This window comes from Cyprinodon tularosa, unplaced genomic scaffold (genome assembly GCF_016077235.1).
Source record: "Cyprinodon tularosa strain WSP-4 unplaced genomic scaffold, ASM1607723v1 ctg125, whole genome shotgun sequence".
NCBI lineage: Eukaryota > Metazoa > Chordata > Actinopteri > Cyprinodontiformes > Cyprinodontidae > Cyprinodon > Cyprinodon tularosa.
The window spans coordinates 791491-815826 of record NW_024038059.1 but is presented as its reverse complement, the minus strand read 5'-3'; the positions used below and the strand labels follow the sequence as shown (position 1 = coordinate 815826).

Below are 24336 nucleotides of genomic sequence, written 5' to 3'. Positions count from 1 at the left end.
TCCCCCCACCTTCCATCAAGGGGCCTTTGACAGCTGCGAGTGACGTCATTGCCGGCTTGGGATTGGGATAATGTATGATTGTAGAAGTATATAAGTTTTAACATTAAGGTTACAGTGAAATTCTGCAACAATGACTTTGCAAGCAAGCTTTCAAGGTCATGAAAAAACTGAAACCCTGAAGTGAAAAATCTGAATTCTTGTGGTTACTGCAAAGGAAAGTCACAATAAAAATCACAAACACAATATCTGTTGAAAATATTCAAATTTTCGTTTGTTTGTTTTTTTTTGGCTAAATGGTTCAGCCAATTTACAACAACAGTGTGTTTCTAAATTATAATGAAGCAGTTGTGCCGCTCACCTCACAAGGTAGCTTTTGAGCGCACCACTGTATGTGATCACAAGAAGTTCTGCGGACCACTGAGCGCTTGCCGTGTACTCCAAGAAGATGAGTCCTGCAACTGCACAGCTGAAATCTCCAGGAAAACTCACCGCCTGGATCAGGAACAAGGCAGTTTAAAAAATATCAGGTGCAACTCTAATCAGATATTAGAGTAAAAATATGTAACCATTTAGTTTACCTATAATGTTTTTCCACTAAACACATAAATGAAATGAATCTAAAATTCAAAGCCTGAAGATGAAAAAGGCCATAATGAGAAAAGCAAGTTGTGCAAACAGAAGATAAGCAACAACTTAAGTTAAAGAGAGAGAGGAGCCAGGGAGATGGAGGAGGGAGAACAGAAGTGCACATATCATTTTTTTCTTTTTTTGGCACATGCACACTTTCTGACAAAATGACTTCTTTATCAGGCTTCTACCCAGAAATAGCAGCAAGTCAGTGGTGTGCACACTTAACAGTGACAAACAAGAGGAAGAGCTGAAGGTAGCTGATGTAAATGTGTGAGCACGCTCGCTGTCTGCACACAACAAAGCAGAATTTCACTAAAGGAGCGTGGATCAGAGTCTTTCAAAGGTAAGTGTGGCTGGGGAGAAGGACGAGTGTCTGCGCTCGCCGTCTGCCAGAGCCAATAGAGGAGTGGAGGAATTGACGGGCAGAAAAGCAGGAATAATAATACAGTGCACAGAGAGGACATCAAATGAGGCAGGGATGGAAGATGGACTTGATGGGAGCATGGGGAGAGATACTGACTGAGACATGCAAGGACGAAAGTAATATAATAGCAGACACATGGGGGGGAGCCTGGGAGAGTAGGATAAAAAAAAAATGAAGACGGGAGATGATGAAGAAGGGGTTAAAAGAAGGAAAGGGACACTATGAGCAGAGAAGAAGAAGCAACAGACAATGAACTAAGGAGCCAACATGACAGATGAAAGGAGCCCAGAGAGTGTCTGACAAGCAGACATGAGCTTCAAGATGTGACAGGAAGCTCAAAGTGTTTCACAGAGCAGCAGTACAAGTCTCGCCTGACTCGTCCCAGGAGGATTACGGATGTCTGTATCCTCATAACCATCTCACTGTACAACTACAAATAAAGCAGCACTGATGTCAGTTTAGGCTAAATAAAGATTTTTCAGAAATGCTGACCAGCAGGTTTTGGTCAATATTTTTGCATAAAACTAAAACACCATGCCTTTTTTCTTTATTTCAGATTAAACTGGGGGAAAATAAGAGTTAATAAGACATGCATCAATCAGGTTTTTCTAGGCCAACACTGGTTTCTGTTTGTCTATGAGGCCTACGTTGCATATCTCAACTTTTTTATGCAAATAAAACACATAACAGCATTCCATGTAATTTTCACTTGTATTGGGTATGAATCCAAATTAAAAATTTAACAATTAAAAGATTAGTTACATCTCTGGGTCATAGCATATCACCAGGCAAACTTTATAAAGACATATTTTATAAAATTAGCCGTTTCTGGTATTTAGTTTCACCTAAAGTGGCTAAATTTTCCTATAGGCATCTTGCGATGGAGGAAAATAAGATAATAATTTCGCAGGATTTATAACAAGATTTGTACCTGTTCCAGACAGACATCTAGGTTAATGGGCTCCTGTCTGTTATAGTAACAGTGAAAAACATGAGACAGAAAGAGCTGTCTAGTGTGTGCATAAAATCAATTGCAGTACTTCAGTCACATAAAGGATTCAAAGAGGTTTCAAAAGAATTACAAATCAGCTGCTGCGCTACACAGGAAATATTCTACAAGTGGAGAACAATGAAAAACAATTGCAAACATAAGCAGGTATTAGAAGATCTATGGCAGGTTTTTGCTACAGTTTAAAAGAAACAACATGCCTGTGCAGCATGTTTGGAATAAATTCTTCCTTCTTATAAAACAGACAAGAGTTTACCGGAGAACATGTACACAAAGGACAGGACTTAAAGAATATTGTTCTTTGGCATGACTGGGAAAATAAATTTAAAAAAATTAAAAGAGAACTTTATACCAACTGAAAAGCCATGAGGAGGTGTAAGGATATAGGTTGACCTGACCAGCTTAAAATCAAAGAATCTGCTATTTTGGATGCATCACAAGGTGTTTAAGAAACATCTGAGACCAAAGCTACATGTAAGCCAACAAGGACTTGCTGTGAATTAAGAAGAGAAAACTTCTGGGCCCGGAGTTTATTTCCTTACTGTACGACAAAAGCAATCTAAAATTAAGTTAACATTTCTTAGAATAAGTGTATTTACCCTTAATTTAAGTAGGTAAATAAATTTCAATGGAGTATTTTTACCCTTAAAATAAGATAATAAGATATCATACACTTTAAGAGAGTGCAGTTGTTTTTCTTTCCTATTTTAAACTTTGTATTCTATTAACAAAGTGTCTCACTTATATGCTCAATTAAAAAAAAAGCACTTATTTCAATGAAAAACTTAGAATGCACTTTTTGCAGTGTATGCTGTAATGTTGCCTGAAGAACCAATAAAAGAAACCACTTAAGTGACAGAGTGATGTCAGGGATTGGTTTAAGGCTAAATGAGTAATTCACCCAAGTTATTTTAAACAAATTAAAGATTACTGTAGGACCAGGGTGCCAAGTTTCCTTAGTTTTCTACTAAAAATACATTTTTATTTCTTCAATAATAAGTAAAACTAGGCTATCTATTTAGGTTCATGAGTTACGATTAATTATATTTTTCAAGCATAAAAAATCAGCAAGCAGATTATTGTATGTTTTTGAACAAAAAGAACAATGAGAAAAATATAAATGCTGCTTATTGATGTGTTTGAAGGCAAAACATTATAGAAACTTCTCAGAAAGTCAGGAGAAACATGATTACCGGAGGGATGACAAAGAGTTCACTTCCAATGAGGTCAAAAAGGCGAACAGTGCCTGTGCTGTCTGCATAGGCCAACAGAGTGCAGTCGTAGCTCCATGCCACCTTTCGCCACTGAGGGTTGGGGTCCTTTGGCACTGGGGCAAAATAGAAAGACAATGATTAATCCCAATTTTGGAAGTTAAGCATTTAAAGAGCCTAATGATGAATACATAGGAGAAAGGATGTGATCAATCTTACAATTCAGACCAATTTATAGAAAATTAACATCAAGAATAACATCTTAGTGATTGTGTCTTAAAGCTTAAAACAAGAAGAATAAAGGGAAAAGAGAGCCAGGGAGGGAAAAAGGTGGGAGGGGAACAGGGATCATAAATTCCGCTTTTACTGAAGTGTGGGACCGATTTAGGAATCTGCTGGCTCAGCAGAGCTGCGAGGGTAACCATATCGCAATGATAAAGCACAGCCGTGCCTGCTGGCATGTGCTCAAGGCTTCGCCATCATCCTTCCTTCTGACAGCAGGACTGGGTTGGGCTGGCTGGCCTCTGGTACGGCGCCTGTTTTGAATGCTTAATTATTTTAACATGAATTAAACTGTAACAAAAACAAATAAAAGAAAAAATATGTGTTGAGGTTAATTACTGTGCACCCTGCACAGAATCAACAGAAACCAAACAGATTGTATCATTTCTTTGAACACTGACTGATTGCTGGTGGCTCTTTATTTTTTATACATTAGTGATGTAGTTCAGAAATTGTATCCATGCGATATTGCTTTAAAAAGGCAAGTTGCGTTTTTGTGGATAATCTCCCATGACAGAGCTTCTGGCATTGGTTGGGCTGAAATTCTTGGTCGTGTAATGCTACTGCAACCCCTGGTGGGCAATAGTATAACGAACGGGGGCGCTGGATATTGTATGTCTGGAATTTGTAATGAAGAACTAATGGAAGAAGTGGGAGGCGAACCAGATAAAGAGAGGTAGGGAGAGGCTGGGGGTGAGACAATGAATCAAACACAAAGATTTAAAAAAAAAAAAAAGAAAAAGAAACATAATGATGGCTCACATTCTAGGGCAAATGTATAAGGAGCACATTAGGAGGCAGACAACTTATCAGAGTTCAGAGAGAAGGAAGCTGTAGAGATCTGTCCTTCTCTTGTTCTTTTTCATCTTTCAATTTAAATTCCTCCTTCATGACTTCCCTCAACAACTTGCCATCTCATCTTCCATCATGAATTGCAGCGAGCATGTTCTGGGCTCCATTTCCACATAGATGGGTTTTTTCTTTTTTTTTTGTTGGGGGGGAATTAGATGTTTCTGTGGCTTATATCTTTTTCTCCTCCTCCCTTTCAGCGATACTGGAGGCGGAAGAATTACACCCAATGACCCAACAGAAGCCTTCTATCTAAAGCCTTGCAGATGCATTTATCAGAGCTCAATGCTTATGAATTATGCACAGGGGTCTTGAGACAACTCTACTGTAACATATGCAGACAGGAGGGGGAGCGTGGGGGAGGGGGATGCATAGGTGAATGCGATGAGAGGAACCAAGAACATATGCATGCTCACACACTCTCATGCTGATCCATTAAGGGAAAATGGCATTAAAGGCGGGATCAGAGAGAAATCCATTACAACAAATCTCTGTGAAATGAAATGAAGTATGAGAAAAATGAAAAACAGAGAAGAAATGGAGAAGAAAGAAAAAAAAGAGGATGGAGGCTAGGGTTTAACACACGCCCAGGGGCTGCTGTTATTCACACTATGAACTATTACCAACAACGGATAAAAATGACGGCTAGCCAGAGCAGAACGAATATAGCGGGGAGGACCAAGGGAGGGGGATGATGACTAAAATTAATTAAAAAGAAATAAGGTGGAAGTACTGAAGACAGGTTACACCAAGTATTTTACCTGTAGCTGATTTGCATATGTCAAAATAAAGAAAAAAAAGTCCTAACCTCCAAAGAGACATTTGTTAAATTTGTTTTTATTATTATTAAATTAACTTAAGTCTCAAAGATAACTTGACTTAATATTTTATTTTTGCCCTCAAATGCTGGGGGGTGTCTACTAGGGCCGCTAAAACCACACCCACCCTCTATACTATTTTACTGCAACAGTTTTGAAGAAAAAAATACACTAAATATTATCTTTACATCCTGATTTTTAATTCAGGGATCAGTGAATGTTACGCATGTGTGACCCACGTTCAATGGGGAAACAGAAACACAGGTGTCTCTGAGGGCGAGCCTACACTGAAGGCAGTCACAAGAACATGAGGCGCAAAGAAAAATTGAAACCCAAATTTAATTCTGGTGCCACCATGCAATCACTAAAAGGTTGAAAGAATTTTTACATGTGTAGAACAGTACGTTTATGCGTTTAGAAGAAAATTAGGGAATTCTCTGTAAACCCTCTTTTTATTTTGTTTGTGCTTATGTTTCCTGAAGATTTATTGGAATTATTTAGGAAACAGAAAATGTTTTTTTTTTTTGCTTTACAAACTCAAAAAAGAGAATTGGTTTAAAAAAAAAAAAAAATGTGTGTTGTAACAAATTGAAAAAGTCGCTAACATTTTATTTCTTTCTTTTATTATTCAGAAACTGAAGCTTAATACTATATTTTTCCTTTCTCCAGTATTGTTTATCTGTTTTATTAAGGTACGGGTCTTAATAAAATCATGGTTCCTCAGCACTGTTAAGCAGCACTGCTGTAATCCATGCTGGTAAAATGTATTCAAGAGCTTATTAAGGTCAACAAAGGCTAATAGCTTAAGTTCAGAATCTGACTGGACCAGGGTCATTGCCGGAGATATGCAATTCATACAGTATGTGTCGTTTCTATGGTAATTTGGCCACAGATATTGAACTGAATGCAATAACACAGACGCAATACTTCAATATTAGAAAGAATCAAGAGTTTTTGTTTATTTTTATTATTTTCGTAAAGAACAGGGATAGTTAACTTGTTAGTTAGAGTATGCTAAAAGGATTTAGTTTTCACTCATCAGCCTCTACAACTACAGTAATACTACAGGAAGAGTGGGTCTTACCCTGACATTTCCCAATGACACTGCCAAAGTCATCTCTCACAGACCTGAGGAGGAAATATAAACATGATTAAAATTGTCAAGCAGGTGGGTTTACTCTGTGTAACAAGGACATGCATGCAATTGTCTACCACATATGTTCTGATTAACAGGGTGGTACCCACCTCAGCCACTGGATCAAAGAGGGGAAAACGCAAAACAAGAAGGCTGACCCTCAGCGTTGGCTGAAGAGAACTAAGATTAGCTTTACACAATGCAGGATTTTCAACAGGAACACACTGAGGTTTAGAATATTCATCAAAATATCAATAATATGGACAGAAAAGTTCAATCAGTTGTGTTGTATTATAATACTGACAAAAAGGTCTTTAAAAATCATCACTGGGTTTTTGACATACATCGTTTCTAGTTTTCAGTTACACCATCCTACAGGATATTCTTCTAAATCCAAAGGATATCAACAAAAGAGGCGATTTAAATGCACTGGTTACATTAAGCTGTTATGCTGTATGCCAACCAATTGTAAAAGTATGGACTGAAAAAATACTGGAGTAGAACCCAAAAGCGTCATAACTCAACAACCTAGAGCTAATACTTTCTAAAAATAGATCACAAAAAAGCAGCCCAGCTTCCCTAGCAGTAAAAGTGGTTGCTGCCCTTTTCTATGTAAGCAGTACTTTAGTTGAGGGGGGATGGCATCCGCCTTCTTAAATGACCACCTTCCCATACCATCCCCTGTGACATTTTATCACTGAATGTGTAATTTTCTAATATATATCAACCGGAATTTGCAATAATGTTGCCCTTTCAACTCTTCTGCAGGCTGTGCGCTTACGAGTAGTCTGACCAAATGACGGTGGCTCAGAGGGCAAATGCTATTTCATTTTCAACTTCAGTGGCGCAACCAGCGGAGCAGGTGACGGTGTTCTGAACAGCATCATGGCCAAGCAGCAAAGACAACACGATTTGATGGAATGTGGAAATAAGGAGGGGAGGGAATCTTTCGCAGGTTCCAAGTTCTAAGTTGCAGAGATCTCCCTCCCCTGCTTTTGAGAAACAATGTTTTTTACAATTATGCAAGTTTTTCCACATAATCATACCTGTTCTCTGCGATTGTGGTGCGAATTTCATAAGTCTGGGACAATAAATGTGAAAATAAGGAGGGGGGGGGAATCTTTGGCAGGGTTCAGGTTCTAAGTTTAACAAATAAAGTGTCAGGAATTATCTTGAATGGTGTTGATAGCAAAATCGGGAATTGCCATCCACTGAGCAGAGAATTTATTCATTGTACACAGACTGTAGCACATTGACTGAAACATGTCTCCATACAAGTAAAATAGCACTAATTTGAATTTATCAGTGAAACAAACCTATCAATTTTAAAGCATCCATGTATAAGAGATATGAAAACATTAAGAATATATTTAAATTGTCCCTTTTTGTTCATATTACAATCCGTTTTCTCATCAATGGGTGTAAGTTTAGGGTGATGAGCGCTCCCGTAACAGGGGAGGTAATTCTCGGCACAACATGCAGAATGCCTGTCGTCCGATCAAAGGTAAATATATTTCCACTCATTAATTGCCAGCATGTAGCCTAGCTTACTTTAAATTAGTCAATAGAAGCAATACTGATTTTCTGATAAACAATCTATTTTATAAAATAAATTCTCTAAATTAATATTTGAAAGGTGAGTAAAATTATTAGATTTTATATAGGCTTATTTCATTTCCAGGCTAATTGTAGTGTATTTGAATTTGTTAACAGTTTTTTTTTTTTTTTTGATTATGATATCCATTTGCAATTTTTTGTGAGGTTTTGTTCCAAATCTTAATTGATTCATTGCCAAAAGATTTTCCAAAGTAAAATCAAAGAAGTGGTCTACCATGACTATGAAGCTGATCCCAGTGGGAAATTTATCCTCTGCATTTGTCCCTAACTATGTAGGGGCAGTGATAGCCATGCCAGTCCAGGGACTGACTGCAGTTCTACTGAAAGGAGCCTTGGTCAAGGTCAATGACTGGCGTACCTGATATGTAACAACCATACCATGCATAGTGCTTTAAGTCAATAGACTATATTAAATAGGCTATGCATGCTTCCAAAAAAAAAAAAATTCCACAATCCCCCTTCTTTTTTTATATAACTTAACTACTGTATGTAATGTATCTAAAGTTTACCCCAGACAGGGCGAACATTTTGCCCTTCCCCGAATAGAACTCCCTTAAAGAGCAGAATAATTAGCATTGATACCAATACTAATTCAGACAATAATGAGACTTTAAATGTGTATATTATCTACACATATGATGGACCACAACCCTATAGTAATGAGCCTGCTGCACGCCCAGGAGAGAGGCCGGGGGAGAGTTAATGGCCAAAGGAGGCAGACTGAGTTGGGGTGTGAGAGCGATCAGTGGATTAGTGGAGGCAGTTTCACTTCAATAGTTTAGTCCAGGAGCATCCTGCTATTTTTCTGAACCACAGACGACATTCTGAGAGATTTTGCACGATGATCTGGTTTTAGAACCAGAAAACTGATTACAGTGCAAAACATCGGGTAGTAAGCATTGAGAAACACCACCTGTCGGTAAAATGTTTAATCCTTCATTCCTGCTTGTATGCACTTCTAACCTCTAGTTTCTGCTACATTGATTTTTAATCTGTGTTTCCTTTAAGCAGCACACTGCCTCGCCTGCATGCTTTAATCACACACTACATCAGTAGATTACAGTGTTAATCTCATGTGTGCTCCTAATGAAGAGGTAAACTTGGATATATCTGGAAAGAAAAACAACTATTCTCATAAGATATCTAGATTGCTTACTCTACAATTTACACCCAACAGTTTGACAAAGCATAGTTTGTTTCCAAAGAACTGACCAGCAGCAGTTAAAGTTGTGCTAAATGAATTCAAATGCTCTCCACTGAGTGATTACATTGTTACAACTGTACCTGCTTTAACTAACTGTTTTTTCTTTTCTCAGGTGCAAGCTGAACCTGCAGGGCTTTTTTTTAACGAGAATGAGATAAATCACCTCATTAATTAAAAAGACTCTATCTGCCTCACACAGGGCTTCTAAAATGGAGATAGAGTTTTCTAATTACCTAATTTCCACACACTGGTCTTGAACCACCGCCAGTAGTTTGCCATTACTGTGGAATAAAACAGAAGAGCGTTCAGGAATTATTGAGACAAAGAAGCGAGGGAGAGAGCAGATGGACAGAGAAGTAAATAATAGAGTAAACATGCACCGTTTTACTGCAAAACAGAATTACAAGCATAAAAACAAAATTTAAAAAAAGAAAGATTTAAAAGGTAAAAACATCCAAATTAGGTCATATTCAGAAACATTTCATCATGATTTGGTTGAATTTATAATTGCCATTCCCCCCCCCCCCCCCCCCCCCCCCTCTATTGTTACAGGAGGAGAGACGAGAGAAGCAGCTGAGAGTGGGTTATTAAAGAGCGTGAGACAGAAACAATCTTCCTGCTGTACCTTGAAAGAACCAGCTGCCAGTTGATTTGCTTGTTTGCCAGTCGGGCGAGACCAAGAGGCAGAGATGAGCTGGAGGGGCTGAGGGACAAACCATGAGAAAAATACAAGATTACTAAAGTTCTTTTTTTTTTTATATCATTATCGTTCAGCTTATTCTTTAATTTTAATTTGGGGGTCTTTTAAAGGTTGACTCAAAAAGTTTAACCATAAAAACATTTGATCTCCAAGATGTAAAGACCAGTAAAACTCTTTTATTGTATAACAACCCCTTAACAACAAAGTCAAAATTCTCAGTCCTCCAGGCCATAGTCATTCCATAAAAGTTTAAAAAACAATCCACATGGATTTTGTTTCCAAGGTTTGAAGACATTTCGCTTCCCGTCCAGGAAGCTTTCTTGATTCAAAATGTCTGGATTCACATTGAGTTTGAGGCTTTACATAGACAAGGCTTTGCATTGCTTGGAAACACGCAAATTGAAACTGACGAGCGTCTTGTTTGGTTCCACTGTTAGCCTGTAATATCTGAAACCTGTCTATGATTGTGTAAGTCCAGTGGATTGTTTTTTAAACTTTTACGGAACAAAGTCAAGGTTTTACGTCAGGTAAGTCAGTCCAAACAAAGATTAAGAAAAATGCAAATAATATAATTAATCTGTACTAATTTAGTTCCCACACAAAAGCTATTTTATTTAGGACCAGAAATATTTCCAACGGATAAATCTGACTTCCTTAAATGAAAGGGGAGAGAAGACATTAGCTCCACTCTGATTTCAGCCAGCTGACTGGAGATGTGCAGCAACGGGAACCATAGAAACTACTGGTCACTCCGTCACTTTCTCTCACAGTGGAAGTAAATCAAATAGAAACTGTTTGTAATTATTTGTAAATGCTGAGTTTACCATGATGAACAGATGAACATTGATGAACGTTACAAAACACCCTGCTTCTTTTTTCCTTTTTGTAAAATACTGTCATTCTATTGTCATTATCTACTCATGAAACACCCTGCAAATACATATATTTATTTTGTTCAGTAGAAGAAAAGCTTTTATACAAATATACTGAATACAATACATAAAAAACAAGTTACTAAATCAAAAATGAGTTAATTTGACATAACATTAATTTGAAAACGATCCAAATAAAATAATCCTGTATTTTTACCATCTCATTATTTCTGTGTCTCTCATTTAATGGCATCCTTTTAGTCTGCTGTGCTTCACTCACCTTTGAAACCATTAAAGGTAAGTTTATATATTATAAAATCTTCGAATCTCTAAGAAAAAATAAAGAGAGACTTCTATAGATTAAGGAGTTTTTAAATATTTATCATGGTTATTGATGGTGTTAGCTAGCTACCTGCTGGGAGGATAAGAAGGCCTTGAGCTAAAGCATTACAAAGCTCACTGCTTTAAAGACTGACAGCTGCTTTAATGTATTCTAGCAGGCAGTGGGTAGTATTGAAAGAGCGGCCTTGGTGAGAATTCCCTTATTTCCAATAATGGTGAAAATGCCCATCATGCAAAGCAGCATGGGCCTAATAGACTGGATGTTTTCTATGTAATGAAATATGCAAAAACTAAGCCGAAGAGGGGGTAGCCCAAGGTTTAAACAGTTACTCACAGCTTTAAGTCTGAGAGAGGGAATATATTAAGGACAGAAACATCTGCAAAAGTTGAACAATATTTTCAAATCCCTAATTTATCAATTGACAGAGCACTTCTTTAAAATTAAAAAAAGCATGTTTACATTTGAACGTTTATTTACATTCTCGATTAGAGCCAAAACTTATTTGTAGTAAATTAACTACAGAACTTCTAATAGGAGAAGCAGTTATCTGCAGCTATATGAGCTTTAAAGGTAAAGAAAGTGAAACGTGGAGAAAAGAAAACCTGCATGCAGAAGGAAATCTAGAGCTTGATGTGTTTCTAGAACAGGAACATTTTAAATTTCTGTTTACCTAACATGAAATCTCAAGCAAGATTAACTAGTTTGATTATAAACACAGTTTATCAAGTCAAGCCATAGGTTTGGCTCTTAGACTTAACATGAAAACAAAAACAGATTTATTTATGCATTTATTTATTATATTTGTTCAATTTGTATTTATCTGTTTAAATTTTTATGGTGTTCATTGTTATAGTTTTCCAGCCTTCTGTCAGAGCTTAAAATACAAATAATAATTCACAAATTAAGATATTCTTTCCTCAAACATTTGGCAATATGCAGTAAAAGTTAATACAGAAGTCACAACAGAGTTTTAGAGCTGACATCAAAGACAAACTTACCTATACCACAAATAGTGAAGGAGCAATCGGAGCGGTCCTGTGGAACAATAACCACAGTTAAGAAACTACATTTCAACAACTACATCCCATTCTGCTAAACCTTTAACCTAAGGGTGTGCAAAATAATCGTCAAATCGATGAATCGTGATTCTAATTTTTGTGATCTACGGCATCGATTCTTGAAGGCAAGAATCGATTATTTAAAAAAAAAAAATTAACAAATAAAATACATTAATGGTTGGCGCACATCAATCAAACCAATCTGAATACAACTTCCAGTCCAGCAGATGTCGCTGCGGATGTGTTGAGGCCTGCTGCTTTGTGTCACAAGCATGTCCGGCCGTGGGATACTGAGACGAGTCATTCGTAAACAAAATATGGAGGAGACTGAGAAAATTCGCCCCCCGGCTCCGTCACATTTCAAGTCAGATGCTTGGATGCATTGTGGCTTTAAAAGCAAAGAAGGTAAAAACGAAATTGAAATGATGCACGTAATTTGCAAAAGGGTAAATGTCATACATTTGAATGTTTTCATTTAATTGGTTTAAAGGACCACTGAGGCCATGTAAACGGCACTGATTATCCTCATTTTGTTATTTTAAGTTTGATGAATCCTAAGATCTTTTTGTCAGTGTGTCTACGCCAGTAATAGTAATATTTCTGTCCAGTATTTGTTTTCATGGCAACACCTCCAAAAGTCATTTCAATAAATACAGCTATGTATGAATTCAGTTGCTTTCAGTTAGCTGTATCTTTTTCTTACAGTGTTCAGTGAAAATATCGCAATGCATCGCAATATTTCAAGTATCGTGATACATCGTGATAGAATCGCATCGTGGCATGTGAATCGTGATTCGAATCGAATCGTGACTTCTTTGCCAATACCCACCCCTACTTTAACCAGTGTTATAGCCACGTCAAGGGTGTTCCTACTTCAAAATAAAGATTCTTTCAGGAGTTAAGATTCTTTTTTTTAAATAGGAAATAAGGTTGGAATAATATTTGCTTGCTATTCTGAAGTTTATACCCTATATTGCCAAAAGTATCTGTCTACTTGTATACAGGAGCTTTGATGACACCCAATTCTAAATCTATTAAGTCCAATTTGTTGATGGATCAGGCAACATAAACTTCAACAAGGCCCAGCAAAGCTTCTTCAACGTGTTTATGCACTAGTAGCATTAGAAATTATTTGCATCATTCATATATGGATTTGCTGGTGTGTTATGGGATTGATTGTGTCAAACCTTTATTTTAGAATAGCTCTTTTGTAAAAGTTTTCATTGGTAAAATACAAAAAAAAGAGAAAAAAACAATAAAATCAGTTAACCACTTATGGTACTGAAGTCACTAAAGAATTAGTTTACAAATATAAAAATAAAAACAACCTAAAAGAGCATTTTAAAAATGAAATTTTACTGAAAACTAAATGCACATTTAAACATCTTTTGCATCAGATTAACAGACATGCCTCACATGGCCAAAGACCCCCAAACTGATGGCGAGATAGAGCGGGGACCCCCTAATTATATATATTGTATGAAATTGTGTTATATCAAACTGGTCATATAGTTACTCTATGACAGATGGGGTTATTAACTAAAGTAATTTCGCTCTGGGATTATGATGATGCCTGGTTGATGGGATAGGTGTTGTGAATGAAACGGTGCCCAGCTTTAAAAAAAACTCCTGTGTGTCGCTGAATGTGTGCATTGATGACTGAAAGACATTTTCTGCCTCCATTTATCTGTTTACTACAGTGTGTTGAATTCATGATAATGTGTATTTAAAAACATTTGAATTAGTGGAAAAAAAATGCAGGGGGGGAATATAAAAAAAAAAAAAAAAAAGTCTTATCAACCAAAACTTTCACAACCCCCATGCAGTACCTCCATGGACCCCACTAGGGGTTGTGGACCCCCTGTTGAACCCCCCTGATATAGATCATTTCTCTGGCATATTTGTCAATCTAGATAAAAAGTGTCACCCATTATACACAGTGCCCTGCATTTTTGTTGCATAATATTGAACCATATTTTTTTTCCTGACACTCTCACAACATTCTCACATATTCAAGGTTTTCCTAATATCATGCAGCCACATAGTGAGGAAACTTTTTTGTATTGTGAGCAAGGCAGCAAATTGATAAACCTCACCACCATTGCCACCATCCATTCTGGAGGATGCATATTAGGTCATTTTTTTTTATTTATTATTTTATTACGGGGAGGTTTGCCCCTAAATGTGATAATATAAATACCATTTTTTAGCAGGTTTGCTTATTACAACACTGATAGTGTGTAGGTTTAATAAGACAATCAAGCAATATAAAGTACTCACCTGTCACTGCTTTTGCAATTACAGATGTGCTGTACTCCTTGTTGCCCCGTAACTGAAAGGAACAGAATTGAACATTTGTCATTACCCATAATGCACTAAAAACTCTCAGGACCTTTTATATTGCTATATAGATATAAATCAAAGCAAATGTAGGTACATTACATGAAAAAAAAAAATTAATACAGTTTAGGGCTCAATGTTAAACCATAATATCAAATATGTTCAATTTCAAACATATGCATGCACATATTACACTTAAACCGCATGCATTTATTACAGATATTGACTCTTTTAAACGTTCCTCCCAAATTTGCAGAAATAAGTGAGATAAATGTTTGAAACTCTCTGCAACTAATCAGCCATACATGTATACATCAGAAAGTAGGGGCATAGGTGGAAAAAAACGTTTTATTATTTTACTGCAGAGCTTCTGAGGAGAACTTGTCCAGCGTTTCTGCTACGTGGCTTTGCTCTGCTGACAGGGTTCAGACCGCTTTCTGTGTGGTTTCCTAACAGGTAACGTTTAAAAGAAAGGACGAAACTTGCGACCATTAACTATGATTCTTTAGGTGACCAACCTGCGTGTCAGTTTCTGGTGGCCATTCCGTAATAACCAGCAAATCGTACAAAATGTTTTCCTCTTCGTCTTCCATTAAGTTATCTTCGGTCATGATTGCCACAGCTGTCAGAAATATCCGCTACGGTAAGCAGAGAGGGACAAAAATACAGCAGGACCACACAGCTTCAACGCATGCTTACCCCAGAATTTTTATTTTGTGGGGATTTTTTTGCGTGAGTATAAGCTTTGCATAGCACAATATCAAATGTATACCTAAAGTTGTGTGTCTTTTGTTTGCTTATGTTTAACCATTTTAAACCATATTGACGATACTGCGGAACTCTTGTCTTTATGCTGTTCTGACGTTCTGTTAATCCGGTTGCACCGACTGAACACGTCACATCCGATTTGGTCCATCTGATTGCAGCAAAGATGGCAGCTTTTTCGGGTAAGTTTTTCATGTTAGACTTACTCGTTTCTTCATATTGACTAATTATTTGAGCACCAAATGGTTGTTAAGAACCAGACTTTCCCTCTGAAACACTAATTTGTGTTTTTTCCAAGCGCAGAAATGGGAGTTATGCCTGAAATCGCGCAGGCTGTGGAGGAGATGGATTGGCTGTGAGTTGCATTACACTATCTGCCAAATCATCCACATGTTCTGCTCATTCTTTGCCATTTTATCCGTGGAGAATATACTTATAGTTTTAATGGTTTAATGACAGGTTGCCAACCGACATCCAAGCGGAGTCAATTCCCCTGATTCTTGGTGGAGGGGATGTTCTCATGGTAAGCTGCGACGGCTTGGAAAACCATTTGCATCTTTTGTACTGCTGCAGATTTTGCCTTTGAATTATTATGTGAAAAATATTAAGTGGCAAAATAATTGAATACCTTCAATTTGAAATTCTTCATGGATGTGCACATCTATCTGACATTTTAACCCTGAACTGCCTCACTAGATGGCACAAGCTCAGTCAGACTGGACGTGAATTATGTGTGATCACTAGTTGTTGTCTTCCTAAAGATTGTGTGATTAATTTTTAAACTTTAATTGATCAATTTCAGGACATGGATACACGTAGATACAGTAGAGGTTTTACCTCCATTTAGCTCTAGACATTTTCTGTCAAATCTGACCAGCATATCTGTCCATAATGAAGAAAAGACAACTTAAAATATGATGCTGCTACCCTTTATTTCATAAGTTAGCCCTTAGGTCTTCAACAGGGGGTCCACAGAGGTATTGCGTGGGGGTTGCAAAAATGTTGGTTAGACTCTCTGTTTTTTAATTCCCCTCTGCAATTTTTTCCACTAATTGAAATGTCTTTAGATACACATTAACATGGATTCAACACACTGAAGTTAACAGATAAATGGAGGCAGTAGATGTCTTTCAGTCTTCAATGCACACATTCAGCGACGCACAGGAGCTCTTTAAGGCTGGGCACTGTTTCATTCACAACACCTGTCCCATCAACCAGGAATCCGGATCAGAAATACTTTTATCAATATAATCAATCAATCAAACTTCTTTATTGTCAACTACAATTTACATTGCAATTGAAATTTCAGTTTCAGTATAACCGTTCATCACAATACGTCCCATACATAATAACAATAATCATCCCAGGGAGAAATTACTTTCGTTACATTACTCCATCTGTAATAGAGTGACTATAGGACCAGTTTGATACAATTTCATATTATATATACAGTTAGGGAGTCCTGCTCCATCTCGGCATCAGTTTGAGGGTCTTTGGCCTGGAAAATGTTGAAGACCCCTGATTTAGCCCTTTAAACACATCCAAAAATTTACTTCTAACCCGTCTACTGTGTTATTTGGTAAATATGATGCTATTTGTTCACAACTAAACATCACAGACCTTCACAAAGCAGCAGAAGGCAATTGATTGCACTGGATGTTATTTAAGTGTATCATAGTGAGTTAAATGTGAATAGAGGAGATCTGAAAAATGATGACTCAGGATCCTTCAGCCCAACAATTAGGCATGCCTTTGGGAATGGCTTTTTCATAAAATCCTATAAAACTGAAGTTTGAGGTTAAATATTAGAAAATTATGTAATCTCTTTAGGTCTACATATATAGTGCTGCAACAATTGGAACTGATTTAGTAATCGATCATTCGTAACTGGAATATAGAGACTCTAAAACATGCTTTTAGCGATTACACCAAAATTGTAAAGAAAAAGATTTAAAAGCGATCTGCATTTAAGATGAAAAGGCTTCTTTTTTTTTTTTTTTTTTTACGGCACTAGTGGCTCGTTTTTCGACAGTAGGCTGACAGGAAAGGGGGTATGAGAGAGGTAGAAGATGCATGCGGCAGAGGACCGCAGGTCAAATTGGAACCCGGGCCACCCGCATTGAGGACTAAGGCCTCTATTCATGTGTCATGTGTGCTTACCACTGCGCCACCTGCACACTTACTTATGAAAAACCTTTTTTTCTATTAACATTCTCTATCCAGAACTCAAGTGCAATAGTTTTATTTTCACCTGGTTTATTCTCACTAAAAACACTTCTTTTACAAAACCTTTTACCATTCTTAACTGAAAAAAATTATCAACAGATGAATCCATTAGCAAAATAATCATCTGTTCCAACTATATTTTTGTATAATTTTTTTTTTTCATAGTTAGTGGAAACGTGTTGCTAACTCTAATTTTTCTTTTCTCTCATTAAAGGCAGCAGAAACTGGTAGTGGAAAGACAGGGGTAAGTATAGCCATCCCTCTTATTAAAATGTAATGATTTTATTATTTTATTTGTTGCTAAAAAATAAACCAGGCTGAGTTTCGGTAGCTCAGGTTCATGGGCCAGTTCTATTTCCTCCTCTTTGGTCACCAGGCCTTCAGCATCCCAGTCATCCAGATAGTCTATGAGACCCTAAAGGATCAGCAGGAGGGCAAGAAGGGCAGAGCTTCTGTCAAAACTGGGGGTCCAAGTAAGATGCTGCAATATTACAAAATTCTGCTGTAATATTACAACACTTATCTAAAGCCTAAATATATAACTAATCTGTTATTCAGTTGCTCATAAGTTTTGCTTTATCCTAGTTTTCAACACCTGGCAGATGAATCCATATGATCGTAGCCCAGCCTTTGGTAAGAGAAGCTCCAGTAAAGTAATCAGTATTCAACACAACAGATTAATTTACAGAATATTAGGATGCAGCTTCATCATTTTCAGATGGCATTATTGTGTTTCTCTGCTCAGCAATCGGTCCTGACGGATTGTGCTGCCAGAGCAGGGAGTTCAAAGAGTGGCATGGCTGTCGCTCCACCAAAGGAGTGACCAAAGGTGTGTAAAAGTGATTAGAATGATTCCCCAAAATGTTCCAATGGAAAAAATCTACTTTTAATGAATGATTTATTTTGCATTCGATATTTATAGGGAAGTATTACTATGAGGTGACTTGCCATGACCAGGGTCTTTGCCGTGTGGGTTGGTCTACTGGTCAAGCTGCTCTGGATTTAGGTATTCTGTTCAAAAATCTTCACTCTGCAAATCACAGAGCACCATCTTGGATTTGCAGAACCTGAACCCAAAATCTGTATTCTTGTTTTTTTTAACTCAGGAACTGATAAGTTTGGTTTTGGTTTCGGTGGAACTGGAAAGAAATCCAATAACAAGCAGTTTGACAGCTACGGGGAGGTAGGAATCTTTCCTGTGATTTTTTTATTTTATTTTATTTTTTTTGTTCATCTCTTTTATTTTTTGTATTGTCTGCCTTATTTTTGTTTACAGGAATTTACCATGCACGACACTATCGGATGCTACCTGGATTTAGATAAAGGGCAGATCTCCTTCTCTAAAAATGGTACAGCTTAATTCTTAAGCTATAGATCCCAATTGAATAGAAAAGTTGTGGAGTTGTTGTTTGTTAATAACATGTTGGGGTTTCTCATTTTCAAGGGATCGACCTGGGAGTGGCTTTTGACATCCCTCCAAATGTGGTGAATCAAGGTTTTTTCGCTGCTTGTGTCTTAAAGGTATCCACCGTGAACATATCACGCAGATAGTAGACAAACAATCAGAGCAATTGCGATGAAAGCTTTGCATCTTGCAAACTGATTATCTTTTCTTTCTGCTAGAACGCTGAGCTGAAGTTCAACTTTGGAGGGGAAGACTTTAAAAACCCCCCTAAAGCTGGGTTTGTCGCCTTAGATCAGGCACCAGACGGTCACACAATCAAATCCTCCCAGACAGGTATAGTAGACCTGAAAAGCATTCCATGTTTGTATATTTTAAATGGAAACTCAGATTTATTGGTGATAAAAATGTTAAATTGCAGGCAGTGCAAAAGTGACTCAAGTGAAAACTTCGACTAACTTACCCAAAGCTTTAATTATTGAGCCGTCCAAAGAGCTGGCAGAGCAAACCTTCAACAATGTGAAGCACTTTAAGAAATATGTGGAAAATCCCAAACTAAGGTAGGACTGAGAGAGGTGGTAGGTGTTGTATGAAAATACATTTCTGTTTAGCAGATCATTTGGAAACAAGCAAGTTTTCTTTCTTTTTTTTGTAATTCCTTATTCCTGCCAGCAGATGGAGCCAGAATGTTGAGTACTGTAATCCTGACAGCAATGTTTGAAATTCCTCCATCTGTGTCTACAGGGAGCTTCTGGTGATTGGGGGGGTTCCAGCCAAAGAGCAGTTAGCAATTCTGGAGCAGGGGGTATGTGACACACACAAGATTGATATGTTTAATAAATGCGGGAAGAAGAAAAATCCAGATGGGGAGATAAAATGTTTGTTTCAATGTGTTTTTTTTTCTGACTTTTTTTGTGTGTGATCCTGTTATCAGGTTGATATAGTGGTGGGGACACCTGGAAGACTGGATGACCTTGTTTCCACCGGAAAACTCTGTCTCTCCCAAGTCCGTTTCCTGGTCCTGGATGAGTGTGTACGTGTTACACATCGGGAAATTTGAATCGATTTTTTTTTTACTTTAAAGGATCAAGTCCCACCCTTGAGTAATTCGATTTTTTTTAAGTATTATGACAACATTCATGAAGTTTCCTTCTGTTGTATGGTTCCCCTTGCTTTCAGGATGGTCTCCTATCAGCTGGATATACCGACTTTATCAACAGGATCCATAAACAAATCCCTCAGGTCACCTCTGATGGCAAGAGACTGCAGGTATTATTAAAGATAAGAATGGTTGGCGTTGGTGGTGCAGTTAAAAAAATCATAATTCACACTACACCCCTAGGCCAGATTGCATGATTTTTGGAATTGTGTCATTATTTTAATGTTATTGTTGAATATTTCCAAGAAGATTTACATGAGGATGAATCCACATTTTGCTCCCTTTTGCATTAGTATTTAGTTAATTAAAGGCTAAAATGAGATTGCAGTGTGTCTTTATACTCCTGAGGAGAATATGAAAAAAAAAAAAAGGTTTAAACAAAGCTCTAAATATTAAAGTCATCTTAAATCCCTTTTAAATACATCCATATTTTTCCTTATTTAATTACTTATTATTGCTATTTTTCTTTTTTTAGAAATATTCTCCTTATGCTTTCACCAAATTTTTTTTTAGATCTGATGAGGAATCTAGATGTAAAGCAGTCCCAGCGCTGCAAGCTTCCTATATGCAGGACAGGAACCCACCCTGTTGAAGAGCATTTATAACTCAGATATTCCTGCAGGCAATTTAGAATCAAAAGCTTTTGGTCACATTATCTGCTGCCTTCTACTTCTATCTCTCAATTTCAAACTTGTAATGAAATATTTTGTAAAACATACACCATATCTGTGTGAAGCTTACTGTAAACATAAATAGTGTTTTAATTTTAGGTGATCTATTTGTGCAATTATTGAAATCCAAGAGCACCAACTTAATTTAAAATGGTTATATAAAGTACACATTTCTATCTACATGGTCCAAGTTATTTATATGATGTTTGTGGATCTAGTATTGAAATCATTGTGCTTTAAAAAAAGACACAACTTAACAGTTACCCCTCTGTAAAAACAGAAAAAAGGAAAGTGTTTTTCTTCTTTCTTTCCTGAACTTTATCAAATTGCTGTTTTAGCATGTAGTGAAAGTCTAAACACGTGAACCATCCATGCATAGATCTAGTTTAGACTCATTTACTATCACATCATTTATTTTTAATTTTGTCCTTTAGAGCTGCATGGAAATGGAATTCTTAAAATAGAAAGCAAAGCATGCAATTTTAAAATAAAATGAACCTGATAAGGAAATCTGAGTGGGATCAGATTACGGTAGATTTAGGCTGAGTAATCCTCTCCTCTTGCAAGATATTTTAAAGTTTGCTTTGTAAGGCCTAGCGACTTTAGAAGTAGATCCATCACTATGGTAACAGTCTGTTACCATAGTGACATTTTCAGATTTGTTTCTTTAACAGAGGCTGTGTCCAAGCGTCCGCCCTAACCGCTATATAGGGCACTATATAGCGGTTACACCATTTAAATGGAGTTTCCGAACGTCTAGAGGATGAAAAAAACAGTGGACTCCAAATTTCCCACAATTCACCTTGAAAAGTAGTGATCATCCATCGTCACTAGATGAGCAGATATATCCCAGAATGCATTGCGAATGAGGGATTTAAGGGTTAGGGCATAGCCTTAGTATCTCTTAATGCAGGGTTAACTCACTCAAAGTTTTCATTTGACCTGTTTTCTTAAATACCCTTCCACCTGCTTCCAAGTTTTTTTGGGTAAAGCTTGTAATATGTAATACGTAATGTAATAACGATTTTTTTTTTTTCCCCAGGTCATTGTGTGCTCAGCCACACTGCACTCTTTTGACGTGAAGAAGCTCTCTGAGCGCATCATGCATTTTCCTACTTGGGTCGACCTGAAAGGTGAGGACTCTGTCCCAGAGACCGTCCACCACGTGGTGGTGCCTGTCAACCCGAAGGCCGACCGACTGTGGGAGCGCCTCGGCAAAAACCACATCCAGGTGAGAAGAAAGACAGACTATAAATGAAAGGGTTAAAGGTTGATGCAGAAGGCATCTGCTCTTTACTCTGATTTGCTCTCCCTTTATGTAGACTGATGAAGTTCATGCCAAGGATAACACTCGACCTGGAGCCAATACACCAGGTAAGGACTCACTGGAACGCTTTTGTTTTTTTGTAATTGGAGAAACATATTCTTTATTGTTCACTTCTGGTTAGAAATGTGGTCAGAAGCTATCAAGATGCTGAAGGGCGAGTACGCGGTCAGGGCCATCAAAGAGCACAAAATGGACCAGGCCATAATCTTCTGCCGCACCAAGATCGACTGCGACAACATGGAGCAGTATTTCATCCAGCAAGGAGGAGGTGGCCAAATATATCCATTTAAGCACCCTCTGTAGATACGTTTATTGAAAACCATATTGTTGATGACAAATTTGGAATATTTTTCTCCTCAGGTCCAGACAGTAAAGGTCACCAGTTTTCCTGTGTCTGCCTTCATGGCGACCGAAAGCCGAATGAGCGAAAAAATAACTTGGATCGCTTCAAGGTGAGGAACCAGAGATGCTGTTTAGCTTGCACAGCCAATTGAGAGACCCCTAAAGTCCATGTGGTGCTTATAGAGAAAAGAAGTGAAGCTGCTGATCTGCACCGATGTGGCTGCGAGAGGAATCGACATCAGCGGCGTCCCTTACGGTACTGATTTCTTTGTCGTATCTAATGTCCAAAAATCAGAGATTTTTGTCTTTTGTTCTTACGTTGCTCTTGTTCCTCCGTTAAAACCTCCAACTGCAGTGATTAACGTCACCCTGCCTGATGAGAAGCAAAACTACGTCCATCGTATCGGCAGAGTTGGGAGAGCTGAGAGGTAGGCTATAAAAGTCTTTGGAATAGATCACTAAAGCTAAAAACACAAATTAAATGTTGGTTTTGCATTACAAAATGTTTAATAGTTCAGAGTATCTAAACGTGCTTTGTGAGAGACTGTTTGTTTAAGAGTATTTTCTTTAACTTGCAGAATGGGTCTTGCCATCTCCCTGGTTGCTATGGAAAAAGAAAAGGTGATCTAGGTCGTAGAAATCCTAATATTCTGGTTGTTGTACTCTGTTTAATGGAGCTTTCATCCTTTTAGGTATGGTACCATGTTTGCCCAAACCGAGGCAGAGGCTGCTATAACACCCGCCTGAAGGAGGACGGAGGATGCACCATATGGTACAACGAGAAAGAGGTGGGCAAAATGCCGTATGAAATGGTTCGCCACCATGGATTGTTTTGTGTTTTTTAAACATGTTTGTCTCATTTGTCATGTATCGTTCCCTATTTCCCTCTTATTCCAGCTTCTGTCAGAAATCGAGGAGCATCTGAAGTGCACCATCACTCAGTGTGACACCGATATTAAAGTCCCTGTGGATGAGTTTGATGGAAAAGTGACTTATGGACAGCGCAGAGCTCTGGGAGGTATCTGTAGCCATTTACATCTATCTGCTGATATCTGCTGCTTTGAAGGTCCTTACCAATAAATCTGTCCTCCTTCCCCAGGCGGAAACTATAAAGGCCACGTGGATGTTCTGGCCCCAACAGTCAAGGAGTTGGCTCTCCTTGAAAGAGAAGCTCAAACATCTTTCCTTCATTTAGGATACATGCCTAACCAGCCATTTAGAGCGTTCTAAAAAAAAAAGGAATTAACATGATAGCTCCTCATGCTCTACTTCTGAATGAAACATTCACAGGATGAAAGCTAAATATGAAGTTTGTGAACAAACTAATGGAGAATGAACCGAAAAAGGTTGATTTTGAGTTTTTTTTTTTTTTGTGTTAGGCTTTCTAATTTATCCACAATTAGGGTTTAAATTGTCAACTAGGTGTGAAGGCTAAAGAGTATTCTGTACTAGTTTGTTAACGTTTACGGCTGACTGAAAGAGCTCCCTGTCGGACTGAGATACTTAAGCTAATCCTGATTTATTGGACTTAAGGCTTTTATGGGAAAAGTCTTCTTAAGACTGATTAAATTACTTTGGTTGTTTTTCTTCTCAAATAAAGTGTGTTCTGAGTTTGCTTTCTGTGTCTAATTATTAAAAAGAAAACAATTTTTCCATCTTTTTTTTTTTCTGGTTGATTTAAGCTGAATGTTTAGCTATATCTATTGAGTCGTCATGTACAAAATGTAAACAAATATCTACATAAATTCTTAAATTGATAATGCTTTTTTAATGTTAGTAAACTGACTTCAGTTTTATCGACCACACAAGCCCTGAATACTGCCAGGCATGTAGAGTCAACAAAAATCTAGGATCTAGAAAAGAGCCAAATTATGCTCCGATCTAAAAACCTCTAATAACTGAGTCCCAAGAAACAGGAACGCTTTTTCTGAATTACAGTAAGGGAACACAAG

General features: G+C 37.5%; 2 protein-coding genes across 2 annotated transcripts in view; one reads left to right on the top strand and one right to left on the bottom strand.

Moving 5' to 3' along the window:
• nbas (NBAS subunit of NRZ tethering complex) overlaps positions 1 to 15157 on the bottom strand; it is a 241803-nt gene extending 226646 nt beyond the window's left edge. Inside the window, exons 1-8 of the mRNA XM_038276549.1 lie at positions 15011 to 15157; positions 14433 to 14484; positions 12093 to 12129; positions 9805 to 9882; positions 9413 to 9460; positions 6308 to 6351; positions 3257 to 3390; positions 359 to 492 (exon numbers count right to left, since the gene is read on the bottom strand). Coding sequence (XP_038132477.1) covers positions 359 to 492; positions 3257 to 3390; positions 6308 to 6351; positions 9413 to 9460; positions 9805 to 9882; positions 12093 to 12129; positions 14433 to 14484; positions 15011 to 15103 — 620 coding nt within the window. The 5' untranslated portion in view covers positions 15104 to 15157. The remainder of the gene's footprint in view (positions 1 to 358; positions 493 to 3256; positions 3391 to 6307; positions 6352 to 9412; positions 9461 to 9804; positions 9883 to 12092; positions 12130 to 14432; positions 14485 to 15010) is intronic.
• Positions 15158 to 15344: 187 nt separating this feature from the next.
• Positions 15345 to 23999, top strand: ddx1 (DEAD (Asp-Glu-Ala-Asp) box helicase 1). The gene is made up of 26 exons (XM_038276548.1): positions 15345 to 15439; positions 15561 to 15612; positions 15717 to 15780; positions 17698 to 17727; positions 17860 to 17956; positions 18069 to 18116; positions 18229 to 18312; positions 18406 to 18489; positions 18590 to 18666; positions 18760 to 18832; positions 18928 to 19004; positions 19107 to 19221; positions 19307 to 19445; positions 19630 to 19690; positions 19820 to 19918; positions 20065 to 20154; positions 21758 to 21946; positions 22038 to 22089; positions 22164 to 22310; positions 22403 to 22494; positions 22568 to 22640; positions 22740 to 22812; positions 22963 to 23005; positions 23077 to 23172; positions 23282 to 23402; positions 23484 to 23999. The coding sequence occupies exons 1-26, from the start codon at positions 15424 to 15426 to the stop codon at positions 23612 to 23614; spliced, it is 2223 nt and encodes a 740-aa protein (XP_038132476.1). The 5' UTR covers positions 15345 to 15423; the 3' UTR covers positions 23615 to 23999.
• The last annotated feature ends 337 nt before the right edge of the window (positions 24000 to 24336 follow it).